The sequence below is a fragment of the Mustela erminea genome, chromosome 10 (genome assembly GCF_009829155.1).
Source record: "Mustela erminea isolate mMusErm1 chromosome 10, mMusErm1.Pri, whole genome shotgun sequence".
In the NCBI taxonomy this organism is placed as follows: Eukaryota; Metazoa; Chordata; class Mammalia; order Carnivora; family Mustelidae; genus Mustela; species Mustela erminea.
The window spans coordinates 22,264,948-22,286,970 of NC_045623.1; the positions used below are offsets into that span (position 1 = coordinate 22,264,948).

At 33.6% G+C, this 22,023-nt stretch overlaps 1 protein-coding gene across 6 annotated transcripts in view; it reads left to right on the forward strand.

Annotated features, from left to right (window-relative positions):
- The window catches only part of COL11A1 (collagen type XI alpha 1 chain), a 201,878-nt gene that overhangs the window by 167,534 nt on the left and 12,321 nt on the right, over positions 1–22,023 (forward strand). For all 6 annotated transcript variants that reach the window (XM_032302425.1, XM_032302426.1, XM_032302429.1 and 3 more), the window contains 9 exons: positions 2,981–3,034; positions 3,633–3,740; positions 4,035–4,088; positions 4,704–4,757; positions 5,754–5,807; positions 12,455–12,508; positions 12,629–12,736; positions 13,202–13,255; positions 21,282–21,335. In XM_032302425.1, coding sequence (XP_032158316.1) covers positions 2,981–3,034; positions 3,633–3,740; positions 4,035–4,088; positions 4,704–4,757; positions 5,754–5,807; positions 12,455–12,508; positions 12,629–12,736; positions 13,202–13,255; positions 21,282–21,335 — 594 coding nt within the window. The remainder of the gene's footprint in view (positions 1–2,980; positions 3,035–3,632; positions 3,741–4,034; positions 4,089–4,703; positions 4,758–5,753; positions 5,808–12,454; positions 12,509–12,628; positions 12,737–13,201; positions 13,256–21,281; positions 21,336–22,023) is intronic.

Genomic DNA, 22,023 nt, shown 5'->3' on the forward strand with positions numbered 1-22,023 from the left:
ATATAGGTTATTTCCTTTAAGCAATGCAGTCACCTCTGATGATGGTATTATTATTATCCACGTTTTTAAGCTGAAACAACTGAAGTTTAAAGAATTTCAGTAATTTCATCAAAGTTTTGTCATTAGAAACTAAGTCAGGATCTATTCCCATGTATGTCTGACTAGACTAAGTGTCTCTAATAACACTCGTTCCTGAAAAAGAAGAGATTGGTTGATGTAACTGACTTAAACAGGAAAAAGGAATCCTTCAAATTACAAAAGAATTAATATTTCATTTTGTCATATTTGGAGTTACATTTTCATTACTACTAATATGACCCATCTTTGGCACTTTTCAAAATACTTGCCATGTGCTATAATATCTGGGCTCAATAGCTTTGTTTTCTCATCAAAGTGATTTCTCTTAAAACATCTTTTTTTTGTGTGAAAATGTCAAAATGATTCTCTGAATTCTTATTTATGCCTTCATGCTCATTTTTTAATAGAATTTTTAAGAAAATTAACATTGGTATTTGCTTTATTTTAAAAAAATAAGTTATTTGCCAGTTTTGAGGAATAAGAATTAAATTTCATACCATAAAATATTATATAGTGAAAAAATATAGGTTTTTTAGTTATTAATTAAATGATATAAGAATGATTCTATTGTTTAGTCTCAAAGATTGTTGACATATCATATATGCATTTAATTTATTTATTAATTTATTTAATTTATTTTAAGTAGAAGATTTAACCCTCAGAAAAAAGAAATGTGAGAGGATTAGAATATAGTATTTTGATGTATATATCTGCTGAACACATGCTGCCATTTTTATTATAATTAATTCTATATGGTCAACCATGTAAAGAGTTTCTTCCTTACTAAATTAGAAGCATTTAAAAATTATCTAATTCTTACTGCATAAAGTCAAGTATTTTTTACTGACTCTTTGTTTATATTTTTACATTTAATGTTTTGTGTTGAAAACGTGCAAGTGAGTTAGGGTGGAATTTAAAGAACATTTTTCATTGAGTACAGTTGTCATAGGAAGAATAGTAGTAGAGATAACGGGTCTCTGTTGGCAAAACTGTAGGAGACACATGAAGACAGACTCTCAACTTTCCTCTACCCTTGGCGTCATCCCCTTTTGGCTGTAATGTTGACTAGATAGTTGTGAGAACTAGTCTTTAGTTTTAGTTTTGTCCACCTAGAAAATTATGAAATAATTCTTAATAAATAAATTCTAAGTTTGAAAGCCTTTTCAGCTTCTCTTATGGCTTCCTAAAGCTTGCGGGTTCAGTAGGAACAAGTTTAAGTACTTCAGTTACTGCTGTGGTTTCATCTTGTGTTATTCTTGAAGGTAAACATGGATGCCAGAGGTTTGGAGTTTGGGAAACTCTTCTTCCATATTGTTTTCATTTGTTTAAAGGCTATCTGGTAACACCTGGCTAACTTTGAGTCTTAAGAGAATACAGTATTGTTAACTACATTCACATTGTTGTACATTAGATCTTCAGATCTTATTCATCTTTTGTCTCTAAAATTGTGTAAACTAAGACGAACATTTCCCCATGTCCCCCACACCTCAGCCCCTGGTGACCAGCATTCTCATATTATATGAGGTTGGCTATTTTAAATTCCACATATAAGTGAGATCATGAAGTATATTGTGTATATTTAAATAAAAACATTTAAATTGGACATTTTATAGTTGATTTGAGTGGCAAACTGCTTTAGTCTTATTTCAGAGATATGAATAATAGGTCATAAAAATATTATATATTATTCCATCAATCGAGATAGATGGCTGATTTGTTGTTTTGTAAATAATGTAAATGTAATATTTTATTTGTAAGGTTTATCTAAAATAACAGGTAGTATTTGCTACTCATCTTGAGAGAGAAAATAATTTATACACAATACTATTACTAATAAATTCCTACAAAATACTTGATATCTTCCAACATTATGCAGATAATTCAAGAAGTTAAAATATGTGCATATTCTCAAAGAATCAGAAATTAGGTACACTGAATAACCTATCCCCTGGAGTTATGTTTATATTTAATATAATGCATTTCAAACCAATTTATGAGTGATGGGTTTATAGCAGTATTATTGGGAATAATAGAGTTAAAAATTAAAGGGAATTCAGACCTGCCATTTTTTAAAAAATTTAAAACAATTTCCACTTCAGAATTCTAGTTCCACTGATTTTGTGTAGAAACATAGCACATGAATATACTGTATTATTTCACTTGGATGAGTACTTGAGAAAATACTGTGCTTTTCTCAGTAAAGTCAAGTCTGTTACATTAGTAACAGACTTCCATAACTAAAACCTACTAGTCTAGGAGGTTTATTTATTGTTTGCTGAACTAGAAAATAGCCATCCAGAGTTATACAGGGAGAACAAAGAAGCTAATGAATTTATAATACACATATCCTCAAAAGGAGTAATTTTAATTAATATCTAAGTATCTTTATCTATCTTACAATACAGTATTTTTCTATGTTCTTAGATTTCTACTAAATAAATTTTATAGGATTATCAAAATACTACCACATGATTTGCTTAATTGTTATTATAAAGGTAAAATGAACTAATATTTTAATAAGAAATGAAAGTTCGTTAATCAAACTAAGTTGTAATATGAATACTGATACAACACAAATACAAAATTTGTTAGGAAACATGCAGGTGTCTGTTTTGTATGGCTTGGTGGTAACTTGAGGTTAATGCTCTTTTGACAAACTGATGAGAACTGTAGCATTCAGTCTACCCAGTTGTGCCTCCTCACTGAAATACTGAGGTCAGTAATAAGATAGACTCCTTCCTTTTAATAAAGTATTCTACTGCCTTTTAACCAGTATAAGGTCTAGTTGAAAATGTCATGGTCATAATAGAAGGCAGTTTTACAATGTGAAATTATCATTCCTGTGTTGTTGTTGTGTTTGTCATTTTTATGTTTTGAAGTTCATTTGCTTTTCTCTTTATAGGGTGAACCTGGAGAAGCAGGGAACCCAGGGCCTCCTGGGGAAGCAGGCACAGGCGTAAGTGCTAGCTTATTATCAATGTAGGGTGTTAACATATTAAACATGTAACTTAACTCCTAGCTGTAATTCAGTTATTTACTTTTCCTTTTCCATTAAAAATAATCACAAATGCAGAAACTTTTTGTTTAATAAACAAAAAAAACTGCATGTTTTGACTTACATGGAAATTGAAAAAAATATGACATTTGTTAGACATAAGTTAGAACATTAAAACTATAAGCTGTTTATACATTTTTTGGTGGACCTTTCACAAAAGAAACAAACTGTGCTACATCAAAGAAACATGGATGAATTGTATTAGAATAGTATTCATTCTAATGTAGATTGGTTCAAACCTGGAGTGAATTTGGTCCCCGGACACATTTGGCAATGTCTGGAGACATTCTTGGACACCACACATGGTGGAATGTCACTCTTGATGTCACATGCTGGGATCAAATTAGTGGAGACCAGGGGTGCTGTTAAACGTCTTGCAAAGCACAGTACGGCCCCTCCTCTGTCCCCACAGCAGAGTTGCCTGATCCAATATGCTGAGGCTAAGAAATTCTGATTTAAAGCTTATAAAATAATTATTCTTTTTCTAACTTGGTTGTAGGGCCCCAAAGGAGAAAGAGGAGAGAAAGGAGAAGCTGGCCCACCTGGTGCTGCTGGACCTCCTGGTGCTAAGGGACCACCAGGTGACGATGGCCCGAAGGGTAACCCGGTAAGTGAGCTTGGTCCCCCTTACAGTGGCATCTATGTCAAAGCCACGTAGGAGCTTTTATAGAAAAGTTAGAAATCATGAAACTCTGGCCCATATCTGGTGAAGCTGACTCTTCGTCATTTCATATATCCATTAGCATTGTCCATTAATTTTATTTTTAAAATTTTTTTCTAGTGGAAGAAGGGAAATATTTGCATATGGTTTTGCCATGACTTAGCTCTTAAACATCAGAATATCATGACTTTATAAAAAATATTTTTATTTATCTTCTTTCTTTTAAAAACATCGTACTAGGGTCCTGTTGGTTTTCCTGGAGATCCTGGTCCTCCTGGGGAACCTGGCCCTGCAGTAAGTATTATGGGAAAAGAAAGGAATTATTTTGATATGGTGGTTTCAGTGTCTCTATTATTAATAATTAAAGAAAGTTCTTGATTACTTCAGTAGATCCCCCAAAAACAGAAAGGAAAAGAAAATGTAAACTACAGTCACAGATACAATAATTAAATCCTTATAGCTGAAGGCAATTAGACCTCTGTTGCATGATTATTTTCCTCATTTGGGGTAGTTTTCCAGACTTTGCTGGGTTGTACAAACTATCTGAATAGCAGCATTGTTATTATTTCAGTTTCTCCTATGCTGTAAATCCTATCTCAAAGTGTGCCGTATTTGTTCATGGTGCAAGGATGCACTGGCCTTGTATGCTAATTACATCCTCTTTCTTTTCTTATATTAACAGCATAATGTATTTTAAATTTAATGTGGTGGCAGTTTCACAAATCTTTATCGAAAGAGTGAGAGATGCCACAATCCTTAAAATATAACTGAAAGATTTTAACAAGACTTCTATTTGTCCATTTCATAATAATTTATCTCAAGGAGTCAGAGAATATATCATACCTTTTGTTTTAATAAAAGTGAACTCACAGTGAGAAATATCGGATCACTTTCTATTGCCTATGATAGGGTCAAGATGGCGTTGGTGGTGACAAGGGAGAAGATGGAGATCCTGGTCAGCCGGTAAGTAAGCACACTATTTTTATTAGATCTTTACATAGTCTCAAGACATTTTAAAAAAACAATCAGCCTTTCAAAAGTATAGCTATGTGGGTATACATTTTTCCAAAAGGATTATCAATTATATGTGAATTTCAGTTCAAAGTCAAACTTAAATGGAGTTTCTTACTTGATGTGATTTAAGAAATGTAAGTATCCTTCATAATAAAAAACGTGGTAATACCATAGCAATGATTTTGTCATACAATGTCAAATATAGCTATCTATTTGTATTAAATAAAAAGTTATTTTAAAAACACAAATAAGTCTGAAATGAAGACAGCTATGTTATCAGCCTATCCTTAGCATGATTGTATTGCAATTACCAATCTAAATGAATTCAGCACTGTATTGGACTATTACTATTTTTTTTTTTTAAGTTTGAGAATGACTCAGTAGGGGATTTGGCCACTTATGGTAATTTAGAGAGAGCTAAAGGAAGGCACTAAGTTAAGTAAGAACCAAACAAATCTCACCCCTAACACAACTGTGTCTCTAGAGCCATCTCCACTGGATATTTGTAGGCTTATTCTGTGTAGATAGGACTTACCTATTCCAATGTGCGGAGTACTCCTAGGCATAGAAATGCTAGTTCCGTACAAGAAGAAATTGAGAGGTAACAGTTTTATGGTTTCATAAATGTATGTAATATGAGTAAAGTTATTAATCATACGATTCTCTTCATTAGTATGTCTACTGAATGTTTGTCAGATAGAAGTTAGCACTCTTTAAAGGAACAATTTGAAGAAGGAGTTTGATTCACTTTCTTCCAGCTGTAGAAAAGTTTTCCATCTGAATTTACTAGCTCTAATAATAGATATCTAAAGAAAGCCTAGGTACCAGGGAAGGTAGATGTGGGGAGATGAAGAAAGAAGTTTGGTATCAGTCCAAATGTAGAAAAATGTTGTGAGCCCTAAAATGATGCTTAATTGTTTAAAAGGTATTTTTCACATTTTATAGGGTCCTCCTGGCCCGTCTGGTGAGGCTGGCCCACCAGGTCCTCCTGGAAAAAGAGTAAGTTTTTAAAATTCTTTATTTGAAACATCCACTCATTATCTACTGTGTATATAAACTTACATAGTATTCTTAAGCTGTAGGCAGCACATTACAATGATGCTGAAAGATGTAAGTGATGGAGAACAGGGTAATTTTTTACAATTGTCAAAATTCTTATTAAAATAGAATACACTTCAAAAGATTTAATCTGTCACAAGAAGAAGTAGTTTCCTACTTCTCTTTGCTAAGGTCTCCCCTCTGTACAAACGGAGGCTGTTACAAAAGATGGATGGAACCCTGAACTTCAACTCTTGGGGCAGTAGAGGGAGATGGAATGCCAAAGCCTAATACTAGCTAAAAACATGGTAAAAACCTGAATGCAGATATCATTAGAGAGAGCTCAGGAATCAGTCCGCAAGTCCTGTTAGCTTGCTTTACCTTATCAAGCTTCTCTGATTTGGGAACATGGCCGGATTTTAACAAAAGATGACAGGAAAATGGAAATAAAGAGATCTTGTTAAAAATACTGCCTCCAGGTTTACACACTTCACAGCACTCACCAAAGCACATACCCTCCCCAATGTCCATAATCCCACCCCCTTCTCCCAAACCCCCTCCCCCCAGCAACCCTCAGTTTGTTTTGTGAGATTAAAAGGAGGTTGGGGTACCAGGTGGTGGGTATTATAGAGGGCACGGATTGCATGGAGCACGGGGTGTGGTGCAAAAATAATGAATACTGTTATGCTGGAAAAAAAAAAAAAGAATCTATAACAACATAAAAAAAAATAAAATAAAATAAAATAATAGTAAAAAAAAAAAAAATACTGCCTCCAGTAGATCCTAGGAGATTCACTTGAACTGTCTTTTTCTTATGACTGTACTATTTTCATAATAAAACCATGTCTGTTGACCTGCTTCTCCCAGCATTTATATCAACATACATTGTTCCCTGCATCACCTTTAGTCTATTTTCTGACCTCTCTGCAAACAAAATACATTTCTTAGGTTCATCCCCCTTTCGGTAATTAATGCAAGGGCACAGAGACCAGAGATCACTGTTGTTTTCTAATGGTAGATTTGTTTTAGGAGGATTTTCACACTACACATCCTCATTTACATATTGTACTAAAAGATTTTAATTTTGTCCCTGGGTGATATGAATTCGAGTCCATATTTACAAACATTTGTCTTTGCCAGAAATGAATTTAGTCTATATTAAACATCTTCTCTGAATATGATTTTCTCTTCACTGACCAAGTGATTTTTTGCCTTCCTTCTTCCCCCTTCTTATATTCTAACAACATCCTAGATAAGGTTCTTATTATTTTGTTTTGCTTTTATTGTTGTCATTGGCAGCCCCAAAGCATGATCTTGGTAGAAAAAAAATGTATTACAAAACAACCATTGGGCTGTTATTCTTAGAAAGTAATTACAAAGTGTAACATGATTTTTGAGATCTCTTGCCCATTTTTGCCTGCAGTCTGAATGCCATTAAAACTTTCTAGATGGATGAATAAATGATAATAAACCTTCCTAATAGAATATTGATCAGAGTGTTGCAAGTGGCAGTGATACTGAGAAACAAGATTCTAACTGTTATTGAACAAGTAGGAAAATTAAGTTGTCATTTGTAGTACATGTACCTTCTGTCATGTATTTGTAATACGGGAGAATAAATGTACATTTCCTTAAGGCACTGGAAGATTGTACAGTTTATGTCAATAAACCGTGGAATTTTAATCTCAAGCTATCATTATAGCTATTTGAAACCAAGAGCTAGTTCCATGCTCTTTTATTGAAAAAACTCCAAGAAGTCACTAAAATAATTCAAACATTATAAAATGCACAAAATTTACCTGTTAAATGGAATTTTATTTTTTTTAAAGATTTTATTTATTTATTTGACAGACAGAGATGACAAGCAGGCAGAGAGGCAGGCCGGTGTGGGGAAAAGCAGACTCCCTGCTGAGCAGAGAGCCTGATGCGGGGCTCGATCCCAGGACCCTGGGATCATGACTTGAGCCGAAGGCAGAGGCTTTAACCCACTGAGCCATCCAGGTGCCCCTTAAATGGAATTTTAAAGACTCTAGCTCATATTGCCATAGGAAAGTTCACAATAAAAAATTAAAATAATTGAATTATTAATTGGTAGAAATGCAGAGAAAGATATATATATGTATATATTTGTGTATACACACACACACCCTGTATAATGTATATATATTCTTATTATATATGTGCATATATTCTTATTATATATTCTTTCCACCCCTATGCTTTTATGCATGAATGTGGATGGTCAAAAGATAAAGTGTTAGAAGGAAACATCCCTCCCATATTTACCCACACAAAGATTCAGATCAAAGATTAGAGTCTTAGGAAAGCCTTCCTTACTGTCAAACTAGAACAATGTGCCTACTTCATACACCTACTTCATCTTAGCATATTTTGTAATGTACTGTCTTTGTTAATTTTGATGTCTATCTTCATAACTAAACTTCATGAACTCCTTAGGATTTCACAAGGGTTTTTCTGTTTTTGTTTTTTGTGTATTATCCACAGCACATTTCTGTCACATAAAGACAATTTAAATATTTTTTACATGAATGGAAGAATAGATAGATTATAGATTAATATTATAAAATGTGACTAGTGGGGAGAGGCTTAAGCTGTGTATTTTATATAAAGTATATTTCTCATGGTGAAAAAATTCCGTTTAAGTCTGTTTTATTGTCTCATGCTCTAGGAGGCATTTTCCAATAAGAACAGTCATTAGTTTATGAAATTACAGCCAGTAGTTTGCTAGATTAAGTCCTTGACCATCTGTTTATGCAAATACATGAGAAATAAATGACTAAGATGAGAATTGGTCTTTACGCATTATTAATTTTTTTCTATTCTAGAAAAAGTGTGTTTATCTGTTTTTATCCCTGTCTTTTTTAACAAAGAATCTGTGCCATCTGGAAAAAAATATAAGAAACAGGGATGTCTGCATGGCTCTGTCAGTTGTATCTGCCTTCAGCTCAGGTCATGATCCCAGGATCGACTCCTGCATCCAAGTCCCGAATCAGGCTCCTTGCTTGGCGGGGAACTGCCTCTGCCTACCACTTCTGCTGGTTGTGCTCTTTCTCTCTCTCACTGACAAATAAATAAAATCCTTAGGGGAAAAAAAAAAAGAAAGAGAGAGAGAAAAAAAAGGAAATGGGAAAAATGAGATAAAGAACAGAGAAAATCCATTTAATATGGATTTCCACCATGACAGATGTCAGGTATTCATTCAAAGAGGGAAGAAATTCTTTTGGGATGGAGAAACTATTTGAATTGCAATTTTGTGTGTGTGTTGTAGTTTACTTGTGTTTAGATTCTCTAAGCTTTTCAGACTCAGATTTTCTTTTCTCTCTTGCAGGAAAAGCAATGTTTTTGTTACATTTTTAGAGAGCTGATGACTTGCTTTTTTAAAGATCTAGATATTTATAAATCTTCTATAATGTTGATGTGTGTAAATGCGATCCTTTGAGAAGACTGCATACCCGGATGTCACTAGTTTAAGGAAAACCTTCATAGAATAAGGAAAATAATTTCTATTTCCAAAATCACAGTCGTTATGGTTGTTTAGGTTTGCATATGCTAATATTTTAAGTATCATACCAAAATAATTTATGATAAGATTTTAACACTAGGAGTTATTTGAAGCTGATGCTTGCTTACATGCAGAAATCCTCTTGCATAAATAACATGAAATTAAAAAGAAGCACTTAGGTTGTTTTTTTTTTTTAATTTAATTTATTTATTTGAAAGAGAGAGACACAGATAGAGAAGGAACACAAACAGAGGGAGTGGGAGAAGGAGAAGCAGTTTCCTGCTGAGCAGGCAGCCCGATTTGGGGCTGGATTCCAGGACCCTGGGATCATGACCTGAGCCCAAGGCAGATGCTTAATGACTGAGCCAACCAGGCAACCCTAGAAAAACTTAAGTTTTAAGAATATATTATTGTTAACATAATACTGCTGCCTCAAGAGACTGTTTCAGAATTTGTACATTTCTTCTTTGGGCTGAGGCACAATATGTGCCTGATCATGTATGGCATTACAGTGACGATATTGAGAAAATAATAACAAAGGTTGTATTCATTGATTCTTTCTAAGATAAATGAATTCACAGAATACTCTGATTTTGATGAAGTGCCTGATACTCATTTCAAACGTGGATTTAAAAGACCATTTGAAAGGCTAGCATGTGCTCACCATTAGCATATTAATATGGCTTCTGGAAAAGAGAAAGTCATCCTTCTACCTAACCTTATTTTCAACAATTAACACCATCTCCACTCTTCTCTCCAACCTCCAACCTCAATCTCAGTTGCTGATTTTGAGTACAATTCATTGCAAAAATTGAAGTAAACAGATAGAAATCAAGAGAGTCTGGGAGAAAAGGAAATGTAATTTCTTAGAGATCATAGAGTTTCTCTTTCAGACTGTATGTATGTTTGAATTTGTGCAGAAAATTTCAAAATTAGATTGAATCTTAATGCTTGTTAAGTAATGGTAAAAATTCAGTTGATTAGTGGACATGAAATATTTTATAATAAAATTGTAAATTTTATGTGTCTTAGAATAAATTATTGCAAATGGATTGGGGGTAGTTCTAGAGGTCAAAAGCATTGTATCGTGTTCTTACTGGGCTGTTAACCCAAGTGTCCGGCTTTTGTTGATTTGGAAGTTACTAAGAAATGGTATGAGGAGGCAATGTAATTAATAGAAACAAAATTTAGATATAATGATAATTATAACATCTCCTATTTAGCTTGAAAACTTGATGATTTCTTTGATACCTTGAATGTTATGTTTGTATTATAAATGACACTTTTCTCATTTTATTATAAGATTTAGAAATATCATGCTTTGTATTTCACAGATGACTATGTAAATGTAAGAAGGAAATATGAATATCAGATGTCAAAATCTGATTTTATATTACAGGATCATGGTAAATCTATTTTTTAGCCAACTCACAATTTTCCAATTAAAACAAGTAGTTTAAAAAAAAAAAAAAGTAGTTTCAAACATGGAATTTATATTTTTCAGGTATTATAATCGGCATGTATGGAAAAATTAATTTGTTGACATGGTGTCTACAAATGTATTTTGAGAGTCTATTTTGTTTGATCTGAGTCTCAGGTTGCCAACATGGTGAAAAATATAGGTAAAATACTTTATAAAAAAATTTAATAATCTTAGTAACAAAAGTAACAAGAGCCAGTGTTTGCTCAGTGTGTCTTTATGTCCCAGGTGCTGTTATACACCATTTATATTTCTCAGCTCTCTGAGTTCTTATGATGACTCTGGGAAATAGTTCTTATTATTCTGTGCCTTTTGCAGAGAAGTAAACTGAAGCTCTGACATGGTATATAACTTTCTAAAGATCACAGAACTAATTAGTGGCAGAGCCAGGATTTGAGGCCAGACAGTCTGGGTCCAGGCTTTATGCTCTTAAGCACCAGATTCCATATCTCTATTTGATACTGCTACACTGGAAAGCTTGAAAAATACTTTTACATGTGTTATCTCATTTAAATTTAACAACAATTCTGTAGCAAGAGGATTTTTAAAAAAAAAGATTTTATTTATTTATTTGACAGAAATCACAAGTAGACAGAGAGGCAGGCAGAGAGAGGGGGGAAGCAGGCTCCCCGCTGAGCAGAGAGCCCCAGGCGGGACTCAATCCCAGGACCCTGGGATTATGACCTGAGTTGAAGGCAGCGGTTTAACCCACTGAGCCACCCAGGTGCCCCGAGCAAGAGGATTTTTATTGGTAATATTTTATGGGTGAAAGAATGGAAATTCAGGAATACTAATAAATTGTTAAAAGTCACAAAGCTAACAATAAAAGAACTATAGAAAGTTGGATTTGACAGCTTTCTTACAAAGATGCATATATAGTCGAGGAGTAATATTACAAATAGCTTTAAACAAATTAGTAATTAGCATCTCTCCATAGCAATCTATGCAGCTATGCAGAAGTCAGGCAAACACCAGAATATTCTCTTAAGCTGTTGGATGACATATGGAGTGTGAAGATATTTTTTTTCTGCTCTTGCTCTAATACTAGATTTTAAAAAGTGGTGATAAGTATTTTTATGTCACTCATTTATGTGAATTGCATAGTTCTGGAAAATGAAAATAAAATTTCTGCTGACAGTCGAGATTTTAAATGTGCACTGCCCTAGTCTGAACATGATCCTATAAGAATACATAACATATGGATGTTCTAAGATTGAGAAAGGAGCCAATCTTAAAACACATTTAAGGATGGAAGGGAAATCTACTACATGCAACTAATTCTAAATTATACAACATAAAAAAATGATACCTGAGTATTTAACACAGTAAGAGTGACTAAGCCAACAGTATTTCTTAAAAAAATTACTGTTTCTTTACGTTGATATGATGTGATTATCTGTTAATCATTTATTTTTAATATTCTAACTGCAAGTTTTTATATAAACGGGTTTTGATTTTTCTCCTTGTGTTTTAAACTAAATAGCTGTAGACAGCCACAGTTTATTGGACTCTGTTACAGTTTAAACTAGAGTATTTGTGAATAAGTCTTCACTTATGTTAGTTTTATATGCAATATGAGTTTTAAGTGCAGTTTTCTGTTTATAGGGTCCTCCTGGAGCTGCAGGTGCAGAGGGAAGACAAGGTGAAAAAGGTGCTAAGGTAAAATATATGTTTGAACGTCTTATGGACACATTGAACAACATCTATTTCAGTACTTTTAATAATATAAAAAAATATTTTCTCATTATCAACATGTTCACACATTTTATTTTCTAACAGGGAGAAGCAGGTGCCGAAGGTCCTCCTGGAAAAACTGGCCCAGTTGGCCCTCAGGGACCTGCTGGAAAACCCGGTCCAGAGGGTCTTCGGGGCATCCCTGGCCCAGTGGTGAGCATCTCTGCTAAAAGATGCCATTTTGGGAATATTTTATTTCCCCCCCAAAAAAATTACGAATGAAAATGTGCATGTCAGCATCATTTCATAAGGTATTGTGTGGGTGTTTTATGGGAATTCAGTAAATATTATGCAGGAATTAAAGCCAGATACTTTTCAAATTCCTAAATATGTCATTTATTTAATAAGTGCAAGGTGAAATTCCAACACAGAAAGGCAGAATAGAAACTGAACCCTAAGAATTCAAAGATGTACAGTTTCTATACATACATCTGTATAGACATACACAATGTAAAAAGACTCAAAATTGCTTATAACATTTGTAGATGTTCTGCCTGTGATAGGATGCCTAAGTGATGTTTTTGCGTTCTCTCTTTTTGGATTTCCAAAACTGAAATTAAAAAAAAAAAATCTACGCTTTTGTTAATTAAAAAAATCCATTATGTTTATTTTCTATAGGGAGAACAAGGTCTCCCTGGAGCTGCGGGCCAAGATGGGCCTCCTGGTCCCATGGTAAGTCTGATCTTTTGTTATTTAGAAAGGGAGAAATCCAGAAACAAAATTGTTTATAAGCTAGAATTTCTGAAGTTTTATATTATAAATTAGTTTATATTTTGTACAATATTCAAGGAAGTGTACTACTTAGACTTAAAAAGGGGAACGTAATCCTCAATGATAGATTATTTGGAAAATATGCCACTTGATCAGATCTTTCCTTTCTTATGTCCTTTGGATAAAAAAATGTATTTCCACTCTGAATAAAATGCCACTAATGGTCCAGCCAGTTCTTTTCCAAATGTGGACAGTTCCCCAAATGCGTGCAATTACACTTCGTTTCCTGGCACTTCATTTAAAAGAATGACATTGGCACAGGCACATAGTGATTCCTTCACCAAATAAATTGTTCTGAAACAGGCTGAAAGATAAAACATTAACCTCCATTAGTGAAGAAAGGCATAATTATTACAACTGAAGCTTGGTTACTATCATAAACCCTATGTGCAAAAAATGCTTGAGCTATGCAACAGAGCATTTAACTGACCAGCATACACTGTACATAGATAGGAGTTCATTATAGGTGCCAAGGCTAAACCTGCTACCGAACCTAGGCGGAAGTGAAAATCTAAGTCTTGCCTTTAAAGTCATTGTTTTCTGGGGACATTTGGGTGGTTCAGTTGGTAAGAGTCTGCCTTCAGCTTAGGTCATGATCCCGGGGTTCTGGGATCGAGCCTTACATCAAGCTCCCTGCTCAGTGGGGAGTCTGCTTCTCCCTCTTCCTCTGCCTGCCAGTCTGCATCCTTGTGCTCTCTCTCTCTCTAATAAACAAAAAAAAACTGTAATAAAAAATCATTTTTTCTAGTGACAGATTCTATTTTATTGTAGAGGCATTTGAAATTCATTGTCCCAAAATAGTTGTATGTAAAGAGATTAATCAAAATAGCTAATAATACCTACAGCATTATGCAAGCATGATGCGTATTGGTTCAAATATTCAAATGCTTCTGTAGAGCAATTTACATTTTACAAAAATACCTCTTATCATGAATATATTACATACCCAGAATGCCATCAAAACTGGGATTCCTAATCTTAATTATTGTGGAGGAATTTTGGCCATTCCTTTTAGTAAAAATGTCACAAAATAAAGCAAATATTTCATGTTACAGAGATAACTTTTTTAACTTTCACTGAAAAGTTAAAGATCATTTATTTTTGCATGAGGATAAAAGTTATCAAATTTTGAGCGACCTCAGGCAGGAGATTATCAAATCTGCACATGATCCCATTAGCATCAGAACAGGGACCTGGCTGAAGCCTACGTCTGTGCCACTGTATAAGGAATATTCTCCTTAGATATGGTAAACTTCTAACTGAAGAGTCAGAGCCTGGAAAAAAAATAATTCACTTTAATATCACCTTAAAATTTGCCAGAGATTTTTTTCTTGTTATTTCAGATTTTCCAGTAAGTATTCTGACCTTTTTCCAGATGAAATAAAAAAACATCATGCTGAAGATTTCCTTCCGATAATATTAAAAATAAAACCATCAGACATACCACCTGACTCCAGCTTGTAAAAGTTTATATTTTTGACTCTTAGGTAAATGTGAGTTTACTGAGCAAGGGGCAGAACAATGCAAACCCTTTTAGGCAGAGTGAAGTGAAAAACTTCTGAATTTAACAGTATGGGTACCATGTCTCTCTCTGGCTACTTTTTTTTTTTTTTTTTAATAAGAGAGGACTTATAATGTGACTAGACTGTGGCTTTTTCATAGCATCAATTAGTTTGACAATATTTAATTTTAATGAAAATTAAAGTTTTAATTTCATCAATTAGTTTGATGATATTTAATTTTAATGAAAATTAGTTGGTTCTCATGAAGTGAGGATGGGCAGAGAAACCATCTTCAGGATGCTTGTTATGGCAATTTAATGAGCTTTTCAACTCAGCTAAGAACAAATTATTTTAGTGTAAATTTTTGATTATGGTTAGTGGTTAAGGTCATTGACTCTCAAGCAAGCTCCCTAATTTCAAGAACAAACACTACCACTTATGTGCTGGACTTTAGGAAACCTATTTATTTATTTATTTATTTATTTATTTAGCTTTTGTTTCCTCATCTGTAAAATTAGAATATCAGTAACATCTATCTTATGGGATATTATGACGTTTAAATGAATTAAATATGGATATTAATATCTCCTACCCCATAGGATTCTTTTTTTTTTTTTTAAAGATTTTATTTATTTATTTGACAGGAGAGATCAAAAGTAGGCAGAGAGGCAGGCAGAGAGAGAGGAGGAAGCAGGCTCCCTGCTGAGCAGAGAGCCCAATGTGGGACTCGATCCCAGGACCCTGAGATCATGACCTGAGCCGAAGGCAGCGGCTTAACCCACTGAGCCACCCAGGCGCCCCTCCATAGGATTCTTATATTAATTAAATAAGTTATACATAAAACACTTAGACCATTAATTGGCGCTAGGAGCAGCAAATCAAGAGTTATTAATAGAACGAAATGATGTTTTGAAAATAAACAATTTCATGTTTTTGTGAAAAGTAACTAAATTTGGGGTGCCTGGATGGCTCAGTCTGTATAGAATGTGACTGTTTATCTTGGGGTTCTATGTTCGGGCCCCACATTGGGAGTAGAGTTTACTTAAAAAAAATTAACTAAATTTGTTTGAAAGACACTGATTGTTAAACAAATGAAAAGGACCAATAAATAAATTATGCTTACAGCAGTTAGAGTATAAAGTAGGTAAGTACTATAATAGAACCAAGTAGAGAATGCTAACCGTATTCAGAGTAGGACTGTTAAAATGCCCTTTCCTCTGGAGACACTTCCCTCCTCAGAAGTATGGTAAGATTATTAAAGGAGGAAAAAAAGAGGCTTAAATGTGTATGGAAGGCTTAAAAATGTGGGAGGTAAAAATAAGAGATTTCAAAACTCTTACAAATTTGCATTCATCTCTGAAATTAATCCATGTGAAATTCATCTGAATATTCTTTCCATAATGTGTTTTTCCTCATTACAGTTATAAATATATTCACATGCACATCCCAGTCTGCACACGTTTCAGAAGCCTGTTTATCACCATATTTCCGCAGCTACCTGTTGGGTCTCTTTTGCCCTTCTAGAAGCTGCCTGAAACTTCCTGCTGTAGGGTCCACTAGTCAGACAATACCACCCAACATTCCCCTTTCCCCAACTTTTAAATACAACTTAGCTGTTCAGTAAGTAGGACTTAATGTGCCTTCATCACTCTAGATACCCAGGTAGATGATCGTGCTTTAACAGAGCATTCAGCTGTATGGATGCCTTGCGTTTTCCTCTGGCTTTTTGTTTTATCAGAGAGCATTTATACACTTCCTTATACACTGACTTTACTGAAAGTGGTATTTTGTAGGTATTTTATATACAAATTTATGTTAACCTTTAAAATGGAAATTCTTCGGGGTGAGAGTGAAACAGATCTTTTAAAACTTTTAAAATGTTACGTGTTTGGTCCTTGCCTACTCTGTAATCAGCTCTACTAGAGTTCAGATATGGTACAGTATTTATTTTTCACTTTAAAAGTTAGACATTTCTCATAGTAAAAATTAAACTTCTATAAATGCATGAATTTATGTACAAATATATTTAGAATCACCATATGGAACCGAGGATAGATTAACTAGTACATATGAGAGCTAACAGAAAGCTAAGGACAATGATGAGATTATATAAAGAATAATAAAAGCATTTTTTAAGTTGAATCAAATTTTCAGGTAGTCAACAAGAAAAAGAGATGAAAAATTACCATAATATAATCAGACATTCCTTCTATTCACATACTGATAAATAAAATATCTTATAGCATTATTTTTCAAACCGCAAGTGCCTGAAAAAATGGTAGGATGGCTTACTGAATGCAGTTTGATTTTTTTTTTCTTTTTATGCTACCTTTGAACTATCTGTAGGCAGGGTTGAGATACGTAGCATTCCAAAATGATTCACCTGGTTTAAAGAGTAAAGCATTTGCTTTTCGCCAAATTAAATATTATTTCACGATACTGCATTCTAAATATAGTGCGGGATCTACAGTTTCTTTAAACTTCAATGCACTAGAGTTTTGAGATGCATATCAAAGCAAATATTTTGTAAAGCATAATACTGCAGGGGAAAATGTTTGATTGTATATTCTAGACACTTAAGAATGTATTATCCTTGTTTTCCTTTTCACTTATTACTTATGAATTATGTATTTCCCTAGGGTTTTTCAATTTGCAATATCCTAAATAGGAAATAGAAAATATGTACTTGGAATAGCATTTTTATATGCAGAATTGATATTTTTTGTATATTCCAAGTTCAGAGACTTATTTATAACTGCTATCAATATCGTAACTTTACCAATTTCTATTTCCACCCGATGAAAATGATAAGAAACTTATTTTGCTTGGTAAATTTGCCCTCAGATAATGTTTGCAAGTTCGTAAGAAATTATTAGCTTAGAGGAATTAATCCTCATTTCCTCTAGCTCGTTTATGTACATTTATAGAAATGATTTAAAATGCATGAACACCATGTCTGGTATATTTCGCATTAAGCCTGAGGAATTGAAATTCCAGTGTTTCTTCACCTTCATCCTTCCCCTCTTTCTCTTCTCCCTCCTCTTCTCCTTGTCCTTTTCCTTCTCCTTTTTTGCCATTTCAGCTTATACTATAAGAATGTGGTGAGAAGCCTGACTGATAACTGTAATTTTTCAAAAAATGCTCTACTGCATTGTTTATACAGTATTTTTGTAGGTGTGATTTCTCTTTCATTATTACAATACTGTGATTCAGTTATTACTATTAGAGTACCTTCGTAAGTGAAGCTCCAAGATAGTGAGTGATAGATCCAAGGTCACCCAACTAATGTGTGGTTAGACCTGAGACTGAATGAAGCAGTGATTAGAATATTGATGTTTGGCAAGCAGCATCCCTACCAGATCTCCCACTTAGAGCAAAATTTCTGTAAAGTATATCATACACCCAAAAAAAGTTTGAGTGTAGAATGAGAAGAAAGAAAAAAATCTAGCCTGTACATAGTTTTAGTCTGGAGAATATATTTACTTTTAATTGACATTATGTCAGGTTAAACCAATATTCTTAAAAGGTTTCTACTACTGGTACAAGCATATGGTTCTTTCATGCAGCTATGTTTTTACTAGAACCATTTTTTTTCATACTTTTTTATGCCACCTTGTTCTAACATGTAGAGTCTTTGGCATTTATCCCGAGGGTGACATGGTCTCAAGAAATTATTTAAGTGATTCCATTACTCATTGATATTATGCCTTTTAAAATGTGTTATAGGGAAACATTTTTTCCTCATGATTCATCATGCATTTCTGATAAAATCAGAAAGTAGTAGACATGAAATATATTCTCTTAACTTAAAAATTATTAAACTAGTAGAACTAAATAGGTAATGCTTTTAATTTAACACAAATGGGATTTTTTATGCTATTCTGATTTGCATATTGATTTAACCTGGTTTGGGACCTAGCACCACAGAACCATCTCTCTCAAAGCGTAATGAGTATCAAACTTACAAAACAGATCCCTGGTCTCTTAACTGGAGAATTTCAGATTCAGTTGGTCTGAGTGAGGCCCAAGAATTTGCTTTTCTAGTAAAAAGTTCACAGATGATGCTAATGCTGCTGTTCTGAGGACGACACTTTGAGATCCACTATGATAGGGTGTTAGTAAATAAGATGAAAGTTCGGTTTTCAAACCCAGCCTTAGAATATACTTGGAAGTAAATTTGGTAATATCTTTGTCATCTACTTTTTGTCTGTAAGGGATTTAACAAAGTGGCATGATTATTTTTATACAAAAGAAAATCTAACCTGAATTAGTATAAATTTATGTCTGAGGATTAATAATTTTCTCCTTGTTAGAAGAATTATTATTAGGGACGCCTGGGTGGCTCATTGAGCTAAGCCTCTGCCTTCCACTCAGGTCATGGTCTCAGGGTCCTGGGGTCGAGCCCCGTGTAGGTTTCCTTGCTCAGTGGGGAGACTGCTTCTCCCTCTCTCTCTGCTGTTCCCCCTGCTTGTGCTCTCTCTTCCTCTGTCAAATAAATAAATAACATCTTTTTTAAAAAGATCACTATTAGGCACATTCACATTTAAAATAGCACCTGAAGGGATGCCTGGGTGGCTCAGTTGGTTAAGCAGCTGCCTTCGGTTCAGGTCATGATCCCAGCATCCTGGGATCGAGTCCCACATCGGGCTCCTTGCTCTGCAGGGAGCCTGCTTCTCCCTCTGACTCTGCCTTCCACTCTGTCTGCCTGTGCTCGATCTCGCTCTCTCTCTGACAAATAAATAAATAAAATCTTTTAAAAATAAATAAATAAATAAATAAAATAGCACCTGAAAATAATTTGTATCTATTGGCAATGGAATGATGTAGGGAAATTGTCCACTTCTATATCAATATACTTAGAGAATTTCAAATGTTTCATAAATTAAAACAAATACAAATATATATAATAAGTATTAGTCCTAAATACTATTGTTACACAGTACTAATTGTACCAATCCTGTTCTTATTTTCCCCTGATGATCAGGGATTTGGTTTAAGGTACAGATGTGAGTAATTAAGGAATCCAAAAGGCTCATCTATTCAATCTAAGGAGACAGGAATTATAATCCTCGATTTATAGATGAGAAAACTGAAGCTCTTTTTGGTTAGCTAATTTAAATTGCTAATAAGAGAGGCTGGCTTCTATCCCAAGTCTATCCTATTCTGAGCCCATACTTTTTAAATTACATCATACTACTTGGGTCAGATCCATGGCTCTTAATACTTTAAATTCACAAAAATGATGAACTGAGACTTAACGTGCTCTTTCACATGGAAGATTCAAAGTGTCTGGGTAGAGAGGAAAAAAATTGCTCATGGTAGCCGTGAAGAAGATCCAATAGTATCTATATACAATGGTATAGTTTGGTAAAAGTTAAAACAATTCGCTTCCTAAGTGCCATGTTAAGAATCGTTACTGAAACTATAATTTTAAAATTCAATTCAATATAAATAATTCAAATTCATAGAGAAACTGTAGAAATATTTCGCTTTGTTTTTCTGGCAGCCTTACTACTGCAGGTAGTAGTGACCTACATTTTGTAGCCTTATCTTGACTCTGATTTCATCAATCACATCCTTACTAACCATCTTTTAGTGTCAGTTCCACTTCTTCTGACAGAAACTCTTGCCAGTTTCATTTGTCTTTAGTTTCAGAACAAGGGTCATATTTTGTATTGCCTTCGATATGGGATACACTGATTTTTATACAAAAATGTTTGTTACAAAGTCATTAATATGAATAATTCCATGGGCAAGGGTCAGAACTAAGAATTAGTTGATGAAGGCATGCCATGATTTTCATAAAAATATAATTTAGCATAAATGGATAAATGTGTTATCCTTGGACCATAAAATAGTTAATTGGTAAAATAGAGATGTTTATATGAAAAAGCTAATTGTTTTATTATTTAATTTACAAATCATTTATATAAAAGGAATTACAGTTAAAAATACTGTTTGAGTTTGCTTAGGAAAAGTGGTTATCAAAGGTCAGTTGACTGTCAAAAATATTTGGGGATTTTTTTAATTTTTCAGGAAATACTGTAATGTATTTGACTTTGTAATGTATTTGACAACCGAAATATTTGATTGATTTGATGTATAATTTGGAAATCCCTTCTTCTAAAATTATTTAAAAATTTATCCTTTTTTAGTTTAAAGATCATGCAAACCATGCCTTGTTTCTAATTTCACATTTCTGTGGTCCAACTTGTCCATAGGATGCTTTATAATTGTGGTTAAATATTAAACCATAGAGTTTTAAACAAGCAAAATTATTTTGAATCCTGAAGAGTAAGCACTAATCATTATGAATTGTTTTTGAACTCTGTCATATTACCAAAACCAAACTTGCCTTGTGGGTAGTAATATGATTCTCTAACTCATACCTACTCTATGTATGTTTATTATTTCTTATTATTTAGGGACCTCCTGGTTTACCTGGTCTCAAAGGTGACCCTGGTTCCAAGGGTGAGAAGGTGAGAGTAAAAACACATGTTACTACAATTTTGATATCCCAATAGCAGAGACAATAATTTTTCATATTAAAATCACTCAAAAGGAAATTTCAAAGAATATCTTTGTCCTTCTAACCAAGGAAAAAGCTGCCAATCCTCTGTTTCCCAGATGAATTTAGAGGAGAGAAAATATACAAAGTCATAGTGAAAAATGTATCAGAATTCAGTGTTATGTTTTTTCAATGTCCCCTTGTTGGAACCATATGGAGAAAACATATGGTTATACTAAAATAACCCTTCAGAAAATAAACAGATGGAATAACAAAATGCCCATTTTCATGTTTTTAAACATGAAAATGAAAAATTTAAGCTATAATACCTTTGAAGTAGTAATTTGATCTTCCAGAATGTATGCTGAGTTGCACCAAATAATTAAAGAAAATAAGCCTTTTTAGAAGGCCATTAATGTTTTTTGGATTACTTTTAAATTTCCAAGTGTCTCTTAAGGACTATAGAATTTCTGAAAAGTAGAAATCATTTCATATAAAATATACTTATGAAAATAATGACTTTTCAGTTATTTCATCAATGAAATAATACTTAGTGGAGAATTCATTTTAAGTAAATGAAACACTGAAGATGATACTTTTAGAAAGCATTCTGTTTCCTAAAATTCCTCCCCACCAATAAAAAAGTCTCCCTTGATATA